The sequence below is a fragment of the Rhamphochromis sp. 'chilingali' genome (assembly GCF_963969265.1).
Source record: "Rhamphochromis sp. 'chilingali' genome assembly, chromosome: 7".
In the NCBI taxonomy this organism is placed as follows: domain Eukaryota; kingdom Metazoa; phylum Chordata; class Actinopteri; order Cichliformes; family Cichlidae; genus Rhamphochromis; species Rhamphochromis sp. 'chilingali'.
The window spans coordinates 1,649,091-1,659,348 of NC_137934.1; the positions used below are offsets into that span (position 1 = coordinate 1,649,091).

General features: G+C 49.9%; 1 protein-coding gene across 1 annotated transcript; it reads left to right on the top strand.

Annotated features, from left to right (window-relative positions):
• The first annotated feature begins 790 nt into the window (after positions 1-790).
• LOC308399381 (nuclear receptor subfamily 2 group F member 6-like) lies at positions 791-9,445 on the top strand. Its single transcript, XM_080886616.1, has 5 exons — positions 791-2,672; positions 3,443-3,537; positions 6,434-6,768; positions 6,852-7,098; positions 7,655-9,445. Exons 1-5 carry the CDS (start codon positions 2,401-2,403, stop codon positions 7,927-7,929), a joined length of 1,224 nt encoding a protein of 407 aa, XP_080742742.1. The 5' UTR covers positions 791-2,400; the 3' UTR covers positions 7,930-9,445.
• Positions 9,446-10,258: the final 813 nt, after the last annotated feature.

Consider the following 10,258-nt stretch of genomic DNA (forward strand, 5'->3'; position numbering starts at 1 on the left):
CTGTGGTCATGGAAGTGACTGGAACACCTGATTCCAGTGATTTGGATGGTCAACTGAATACTTTTGGCTATACAGCGGCAGCAGTGTGGCGACTAGAGACCAGTTATTTCAGAGAGGAAGAGTTTAAATTAAAATGACCGAAGCAAAAATGAATGAAGGCAGAGATTATTTATGTTCATGACCAGACTGGAGTGTGTACAGGAGACCAACTCGCATCTGGAGATGGGCGACCAGCAAATCCCTTTAGGACAAATAACATTAAGATTAAGGTTAGACAACTAAAACACGTGTTTACTGTTGACTGCATGGCCCCACTTCCTTATTTCCCACATCACTTCCTGTCCCTGCACTGATCATCTTCCTGACCACCATGTCTGCATAAAATCACATCATCTTCCTCCTCTTGCTCATCCAAATAAACGAAATCCTCCGTCTCGATGTGGAAAAGAAAGGTCGCGGCACCGATTGTCGGCCGTGCCTCGCGCAGGCCTGTGAGTGTGCGCAGCAGGTGTGAAAAGGAGCCGGCGGCGTATCATATAACCTTTTGACAAGTTGCTCAACAACAACAGGCGCTCCCTGTTATTATTGGGTCAACAAAGTCGGAGGAAGTCTTTGGGATTAGAGCGGAGTGGAGCGCACGAGTGTGAATGCCGTGTGCTCGTTGAGCCCCCCCCCCTCATCTTCGTTCTCTTTCAGCATAGAGGTTAACTCCCCCCACCGCCACCACCGCCGCCGCCGCCCCTACCACCCCTTTGCTCCCAGGCGGGCCCGGGGTCAGGGCAGAAACCGGCAGCCAGTCAGGCATTCTTTCTGTGTACATGTGTGTGTTTGTGTGTGGCTGCAGCCCACTCTGTGCTCTTTGACTCCGCTGCCCTTATAAGGCGAGCAGCGCCATGGCAACAGCAGGGCTTGAATAGCAGTGTCAAATCCCTCAGCACACAGACACACGCTCACTCTCCCTAAAGGAGGGAGCGAGGCAGAGACACAGAGCGGGGATTCAGAGAGAGAGAGACGAGGCCATCTCCGGGCTGCTCTCCACTGCAGCAGCAGCAGCGCCGGGCTTTCGCTGAAAGGTCTGTGACCGTGTTTTTTCCTGCGCTTGTTGTTTGCCTAATTTATTCCTGCTGGGGCCGGCAGAAAGAAGGAAAGGCTGAGAGGGGGGAAAAGGACAGGCAGAGTAGCAAAGAGTGCAACAGTACACCGTGACTCGCCGACAGGGAATGCAGAGAGAAATTCTGGCCTCTGGTTGTTACTGCTGGATGGACAAGTACTGACAAAACAAGAGGAGGAAGAGAGAGGCAGCACTTTGTAAAGCTCTGAGAGGAGAGGCAGCTGCGGCTGAAGAGATTTCTCAACTCTGCTTTTGTTTCAGCTTGTTGTTGCTTTTTTTTCCTTCTGTGACATCTGATCCCCCGCTGACTTTAAAACAGTTGAAAGGGATCACGAGAGAAACTCAACTTCAGCCCGGACGACAGAAACAGGAGGTGAACTTTGCTGCTCCTGAGAGTGAAAGGCGTCTAATTCTTTACTTATTTTCACATCAAGCCTGGACTCGAGTGCAGATAGCCTTAAATATACTTTTAGATTAATAGGCAGTCTATTCACCAGAGTTTCCCAAACTCCTCGGGTTATTTTTCGGGGCAAATCTTTTCCTGCTCTCCATCACTATCAGCCTCGACACGTCAAGAGTGAGTCTAGGCTAGAACTGGCTCTGATGAACAGATAAAAACCTCAGCACGACAGGAACTGGTTGGACGAGTTTATAAGTCAGAGCAGAGGGCAGGGCAGTTTAACCCTGCATGAAGGAGGGCTGTGTACGACTCGCCTCCCGCCTGCTCGTCCTTCCCAGAGAAAGTCGTGCGCTGAACAGAGAGGGGCAGCAGAGGCTGTTTGCCCCCCCCCCACACCCACACACAGACACATACTATGCTTAGGGATAGGTGAGAGTTTTTCTTTCAAAGGGCGAAGACGGAGAAAGAAAGTGAGAGGGAGGGAGTCAAAGTGTAATTTATTGTTTCCTGTGAAAAGAGCGAGGCTGCACCCTTTTCGACTGCCTGAACTCTGAACCGCACACCGTGTTTGCGTGTGCGCGTCTGAAGTTTTGTCGGACCTCGGGAAGCCAGCGTGATCAGAGGTCAGGGCGGAAAACAGGACAGAGAGAGCCGGGGATTAAAGAAGAGAGGGACGACAGAACGTGGAAAGACCCACAGGTCAGCTCGACCGGACGGCAAAGACGAGAAAGGTCAAGAGGCGGAATTTCCCCCCGTCACTTTGACTCTCCTCGGATCGCTGCCGTTGGAGGCGGACTCGGCTCTTTAGACTCTGAGAGCCCGTTGGAAGGCGGTGGGACGGGAGGTCTGTGTGTATGATCCACTCACGGGGCTGCACGTCTCAGAGAATATGGCCATGGTGAGCGGAGGATGGGGTAATCCCAACGGGGGCGCTAACGGACTCGGGGAAAAGGCTTACCTGAGGAGGGGGGAGGACGAGGAGGGGTCGCCCCGGGCCGGGAGCAGCGACGTGGACGTCGGCGACGACGACAAGGCCTGCGTGGTGGACTGCGTGGTGTGCGGGGACAAGTCCAGCGGGAAGCACTACGGCGTGTTCACCTGCGAGGGCTGCAAGAGCTTCTTCAAGAGGAGCATCAGGAGAAACCTCAGCTACTCCTGCAGGTAGGGACACAACACGCATTGCTTTGCACGTGGAGAATATTTTTAACCACTTTGATACAGTTAAAAACAAACCCGAGTGTTTGTTAGAATCTGTGACTCCTCCTGTAGGCAGGTGTACGGGCACAGCTGCAGCAATATATGCCCTTATATCTCTAAAGACACCGTGCACACTCTGTAATCTGATTACATTAGTGTATGACTTTCTGATAGGCAGATTAGTCCATTTCTCACTCCTGAAGTTTGCGATCCAGCCTCACAAACAGCCAAAAAAAGAGAAAAAAAACCAGAAATGAAAGCACTGAAGGTCAGTCATGTGAGGATGGATTGCTTCAGAAGGTCAGCATTCCCATTATTCTTCACCGCAGGAACATTATGTTGCAACTCAGTTCTGTTACTGAGACCTCTCTCAGCCGCCCAGTAAACTTATTTCTCCTGCAGTGTGACCTCTGAGTGCAACACGTCCTTTTTTCCTTTGTGTTGTTGGTTTGTCACATCTGGGGCTGAAAGAGCTCCCAGTGAAATATTTGCAGACCTCAACCTGCTGCAAGAGGCAACGCAAGGGCGTGTAGAGCTGCTGATTTACAAAGGTCACGAGCCTCGATAGCTTTCAGCCACTCCAGCTCACTTATCATGACTCTGGGCGGGAGGGAGGGTGTCCGTGGGGACAGAGGGAGAGAAAGGAGGGAGATTTCAATCCCATACAGGAAGTTTGTTTAAGTTCAGTTCCGGCTTTCATCTTTAAATGTTTGTGTTGCACTTTGTTTGTGCAGATCAAACCGAGAGTGCCAGATCGACCAGCACCACAGGAACCAGTGTCAGTACTGCCGTCTGAAGAAGTGCTTCCGGGTCGGGATGCGCAAAGAAGGTATCAAAAGGTCAAACCTACTCCTGCTAAAGGTCATTAATAATAATAAACGGGTGGAGTTGCTGCCGTGGTGGAAGATCCCACTGAAAGGTGCACCCATCACCATGTTTGCATCCACAGTCTGATTACGACAAAAACCGAAACACTCCTGCGCCGCAGCGAGGGGAGCCACGTAATAATTACCCCTTATTCAGAAACGCTCACGTCGGCTCCTTATCTGCTGAAATTTCACAAATATTTACAGACGAGCCGGTCGTATCGGCTCGAAAGGTCACAAATGCCGTGTTTACAACTTGTTGCTCTGTTGCCTTCAGCAACAAGGAATTCAGGTTTCAGGATAAGCAGCGAGTGGAAAACGTTTGAAAGCATTAGCAGGTGAACAACTTGCTTTGCCACTTGCAAACTACCGCTGCATTATTATTACCGATGCATTAATATGTAAGCTGCTTTTAGTGTTGTAGATAACTGAGGTGGAGGCACGCGGGCGCCTTTGTTGGGCTTGATGATGACAAAGCTACATTTAAACTGGGAACTCTGATTCGCACCGAGAGAGGATGCTGGTTGCTGCTGCTTAACAGCTCTGAAGCACCTACTGGGACATTGTCCAGGTATCCAGTTATCTGTCAGCTGAAGCCTGTTTTCACTCAGATGCAGCAGCTGAGCTTCAGGAAACAGCAGAAAGCAACAATGCTTAAATGTCACACGAGGAAAACCACCGACTGACAGCCCGACTCTGCTTCATGTGCTGAAAACGGTTCATTACCTTTGTCTTGGGTGGGTGCGAGCATTTCAGCGTTTCCACCCTCAACTCGCTGGCGTCGAGTTGACTTGACAGAAACCTCAGCTGTAATTGTGCTCGGCTGTAACCTTACCCCACTTGTATTTCGGTCTGTGTCAGTGGACACCAGACGCTGTGCCATACATAGTGCGCACGGTGCAGCGTGCCAGGGGTTACATTTGGCCTGCGGTTATTAGTGAACCATGCCGAGCGTGGCCGTGACGCAGGCTGCGCTGTTTCCACATTACCTGGAAATGTGCGTCTCACCTCTGACCCAGTGAGGGAAGCGGCCGTTCAGGTTGCCTTTAGCGAGACTTTGACACCAGCGCTACGTTTGATTCGGTGTAATTTAAAACGGAAATCTGGTGCACGCAGAGCGAAGGATTTCAGATGTATAAAAGCTACAAAAGCATCTCACTACTGATTTACTTGTTACGGAGCGGCGGCGACGCACAGACACCGGCTCTTTCATCCTGTGCCGGTGCGAATCTGTATTTAGCAGTTATGTGCTGACAAACGGGCGATCGCTGCAGTCACACACACTGTGCGTGGGAGCGTTTATTAAGAGGTCACGACGGGTCCAAAGTAAACACCAACGGTGCTCGGTGCGGCCGCGGTGAGGATGAATCTAATCTGCTGCCTACAGATCGACAGCATAACTAACTTTTTATCTAATGATGACTTTTTCTGTTTGTTTTTAAACACCTGCAAAGAAACTGAGCTGTTGTAACAGGTTCACTCTGTTTTCATTTGCAACTTAATAAACCAAACAAGTGCAGAGGTCACTTACTGAGAAGCAGCACAGCAAACGATGGCCTTTGTCTGGCACTGACCTGATGGATAACTCGTAAAGAGCTAATCTCCCTGCACCTGAGAAGTCAATGTTTCACGTATAGGTAAGAGGTGACCTCCAGGTGAGCAAATATATACCCAGCAAACATTTAATCCTGAGCTGAGAGAGCGTAACGTCCATGTGACTGAGACTAAGGACCAAAAGGTGATCATTGTTGTAATGGTCCTTCTTTTAAAGCAGTGTAGTTGTATCGCACCTTTCTACTCACCTGAGCATTTAAAGCCCTTTCTGCTGCTAGTCTGTGTTATCCAGTCTCAGAAGTCTCATCTGCACCGAGGACAGCAAACTCATTTTACATCGTCGGCCACATACAGCCGCCTTTAAACTTCTTTAGGCCGTTTAAGATTAAACTACACATTTAATCCCTGAGATATTTTAGGAGAAGTGCAACATTAGTTTTTCTACATAATAAAGAGAAGCTGCTGTGCGAATTAAAGAAATCTGTCAGTGTGACTCTTTGAAGGACTTCTGGTAGCTCGTTGCTCAAACTGCAAAACAGTAAAACTGAAACTTTGTGCTCGTTCACAGAAAATGTGCTTTTTCTCTCACTGTGGATCTGCTTTAAACAGATTCTGTAGGAGATAAAGTAGAAAGAAACTCTGGTGTCGTATGCATGACTGTGGGGACGTTGCTGCCCTGCTTCACCTTCCTAAATCTGTCCAGTGGGCCAAATTTGGAGCCTTTGCTGGGCCGATTCTGGGCCCCGGGCCTTATCTTTGATTCTCCCGAGCTATAGCTAAGGGCTTCCTAACATTTGCACACACTCCAGTGGATGAATCAAGTGCAACAGCGGGTTGAGTATCATGGCAAACAATATTTTGGCATGCAGACAGGAGGAGTCTTGAATAACCCGCTGCACCACCTGACCCACGGGAGTTTCAGATTTCACTAGAACAGATTTTTGGACCGAGCTAATTATGTTAGTCATGTTCTACTCGTGGACACTGTCGAGCCAAAACACCTGATTTAATAAAAGTATACTCCGTAAACTCTCGACCCCTCGAAGCTCTTCTGTGAACTGGTTTGTGTCATGTTTCAGCTGCTAGAAGTTCAGGGTGGGGTTTTTCTCAGAAGCTGGTGTTCTGCGCCTGCCCTCGGAAACATCTGTAAACTGTTCAAACCGTCATCAAAGCACATTTTTATTGACCTGTACCGAGGCGTCTTTATGGGCAAGAACATAAAGGTTGCATACATGCAGCGTGTCATTCATTTACTCGCTCTCTGGACTGAAGCGAGTGGTTTTCAGCGGTTTTCTCTCTCTGCAGCCGTCCAGCGGGGTCGCATCCCTCCATCGCACTCAGGTATCAGTCCCAACTCCCTGGCGGGTGGGATCGCGGGTGTGGGTCCAGGTCACATTGGGGCGGACTACTTCAACGGCCAGCCGGTGTCCGAGCTCATCTCCCAGCTCCTCCGGGCCGAGCCGTATCCCCCGAGCCGCTACGGGGCGCCGTACGGCCAGGCACAGATGCAGGCATCTGCGAGCGGCGCCTCCGTCATGGGCATCGACAGCATCTGCGAGCTGGCAGCCCGTCTCCTCTTCAGCACCATCGAGTGGGCCAGAAACATCCCGTACTTCCCGGAGCTCCCGGTTTCAGAGCAGGTCAGGTCTAAAGCGCGGTGACTTGCAGTCGCCAAACTGAACAACAGACACTCGTGGCTCAAAGTGACCCTTTCGCTCCACAGGTGGCGCTGCTGAGACTGAGCTGGAGCGAGCTGTTCATCCTTAACGCAGCTCAGTCGGCTCTCCCGTTGCACATGGCTCCTCTGCTGGCGGCAGCCGGCTTTCACTCGTCTCCCATGTCCGCCGAGCGCGTCGTGTCCTTCATGGATCAGGTCAGGGTTTTCCAGGACCAGGTGGAAAAGCTGAACAGGCTTCAGGTGGACTCGGCCGAGTACAGCTGCCTCAAAGCCATCGCGCTGTTTTCTCCTGGTAAGTCTGATCTTCTTCTTTCGAGGTTATGTGAGTAACTCACTGCGGCGCGATCTCTTTACTGTAAACTGAGCCCACGGTTTGGTCACAGAGAACCAAAACAAAGCTGTCGGAGGCATCACACACGTTTCTCAGAAATAAAATCACCGCTGTCTCAGGGAGGCGCTTTGATTTGGCCTCTTTGACCTCTGACATCATCAAGTAGCCCAAACCACAGACATCCTGTTACTCAGTAGTAAAGTGTAAGAATTATAAATAAACACAAACAAATGTCAAACGGGCCAAAATAAAGTTCAGATCTCTGAGTTTAAAACAGGGGTGCCAAACATAAGGTCCAGGGACCACGATCGGCCCACCAAAAGATTCCAATCTGGCCCAGTCGGAAGCTTTGGAAAATGTAAACAAGTAACACAGAAGTGAATGTTATCATTTTTCACAATCTGCAGCAGAAATGTCTATTTTTAAAGTTGGTGCACACACTTTCAGACAAAAAGCAAGAAAAACCTTTTGCACTGGTCATCAGGTGATGACACAGCCTCTGTTTTTCTGCCTTTAGACGCTTGTGGTCTGACAGACCCGGCTCACGTGGAGTCCCTGCAGGAAAAGGCTCAGGTCGCCCTGACGGAGTACGAGAGGTTGCAGTACCCCAACCAGCCTCAGCGCTTCGGCCGCCTGCTGCTGCGCCTCCCTGCGCTGCGCGCCGTGCCGGCTAACCTCATCTCCCAGCTCTTCTTCATGCGGCTGGTGGGCAAGACGCCGATCGAGACGCTGATCCGAGACATGCAGCTATCGGGGAGCTCCATCAGCTGGCCCTACGCACCAGGACAGTAAAGCCAGCTCCGGAGTGAGATCACACTGAGATGACTCAGAGCTGCGGAGGTCACTTTTTCCTCTCGTTAGCTCTGCAAAGTTTGCCCGATATGACACCAAAGCTGCTTTCAGGGAAAGAAAGTTTGATCGTCTCTAACGTTTGCAGCAGACCTCTCTCGCCCTCATTCCGGATGAACTCGGCTTTCGGTAAAACTCCTTACCGCGAGGCCACGTGCCGGCACTACCTCCTCCCCCATCGCCCCCAGTGTGACTTGAAACCAGAGTGCGCTCTGAACGAAGCCATAGCAGCGCCACTTGCTGTACGCTGCCGTGGCCGGGACGCGGCGTGCAGGTCGCACGCAAGCTGTGCGACGCTTTGTGCTGAAGTAAGAGACTTTGCTGCCAGACGAAGCATTTGTGAAGACGGCGACGCGTCGCCTCATGCAGCGCTTCACCACAGAGGAGGCTGCAGATGTATATACGACACCTGTTTTGTACGCCGTGTTCAACACAGATCAAAGTAAATCACTCAGGACTGTATGAGAAACATGAAGCTGTGCCAGCTTCAGCTCGCTCTGTGCAACGGTACCAAATCCAGCAGACAGCACAAAAAGCTTTTTTTAGCCCCTTCACGAGGTGCTGGAAGGTTACAACGATCTTCTTTTCTCGTCTATATTCTGAGCTTAAAGCCGGCAGCTGAAGCCTCAAACGGGCACGAGAGCGGCGCCGACCTCCTCGACCATTTGAACTGTTTCTTTTTAGCACGTTACACAGCGCTGCAGAAGCTGCCGTTAGAAATCAAGCGAATGTACTTAAACACAGCCGGGCTCCTCGGGACGGTCGCATCCCAGTCGGACATCATTACCTCATGTTTTATACGTCGCTGACAGATGGAGATTGTATAGAGAACTATGTGTGTTAAAGATATTTACAAAGGGATCAAGGCACTGCTATCACTGTAAGCAAACAGCAAGACCCAGCGGGCAGGTCTTAGCCAGAAATAGAGATTAAAATGTTAAATGTCATGTGAGAGGACTTGAATCGTTTGAGATCATTTAGTGGAAGCTACACTGAATCAGGTGACGCCCGCTTTGCTGATTATTCTGTGTCCTGTGCTTTTGTGAGGCTAGGTGTGGTTTGAGTTGTTATTTTGTGTCAGCGGCCTCTTCGAGATGATTGTGAGCGCCGCTCTGACGTGAGAGGAACTTTGTCATTGGTGTGTTAGCGCGACGACCTGCAGCTCATTGCGATGAATTGTGATGTTTGTTTTGCCAAACTGACTGAAGTAAGACGACGAGCAGGTGATCATTTCTGTTCTTTTTATATTTCCAGTTATGTCGTTTAAAAGAAGGCGAGCGAGGCCACGAGCCCTCGCGCTGTCAGACGACTTCTCCGCTTTGATGTGAACTCCAGTGATTTGATTGTGTAGCTTTACGTTTAAAAGAATCATCTTTGTGTGACTGCGGCAAAACTGAAACATGCAAAAGACGCCCGCGCGTTATTTTTGCATTGGAAATAAACATATACGTTATTTTGAGTGGTGCATTTTCTTTCAGACGTGACGAATAACTTCATGTGTAACATGTTTGAAGAGACCACCGGGAACTAGTGTATCAGGCACGTTTACATGCAGGGGTGGAGGAGGTGGAGGAGGTGGGGTTTCTCTCAGAAAACATGAGAATTTCTCAAAATTTGGCACAAACGTGGACTAAGTGATGAGATCGTCCCTCATTCTTGGCGACTCCTCATTCGGTCTCTGGTTTGTGCACTAATTAGGACCACATTTCACACCAACGTGTAGAAAGGTGAAACAATACAGTCAAAAAGGTCAAAAGTCGATTCTGGTCAGACGTGGGTCGCGAGTGCGTCGTGACTGGTTGTTGGAAGCAATAAAACTCATTCAGCTGCTCATGACAGGTTTAAATGAACTGCTGAAGACAGATGTGTGATGGAAATAACTGATACCTGCAGCCTGAATGCGGCAGAGTATGTGCAGATTTGCATGGGCTAATGCAGCTGAAGAGGTTGTGTCGGTGACCTCATAAGAGCCCCTTAGACTAACTCGTTTCACACTTGACTGCTACACAAACAGAATTATGTGAGTGGAAGTGGCAACACAAACCTTAGTAGTGTTGGTGACGAGTACATAGTTGCTCTGGTGACAAAAGTTACAACGTGCAGCCGTGACCAGACTTTGTGTCCGTTGTCGCTTCAGTCTTACATCTTCCTGCGATCGTGTGCATAGTCACAGGACAAGAGTCGGTATTTATCAGCTCGTGGGCCAAAGCCCGAGTGATAAGTGATCTATTCCAGTCTTATCAGTCCTCCAAGCCAGTTGCTTATTAGGGAC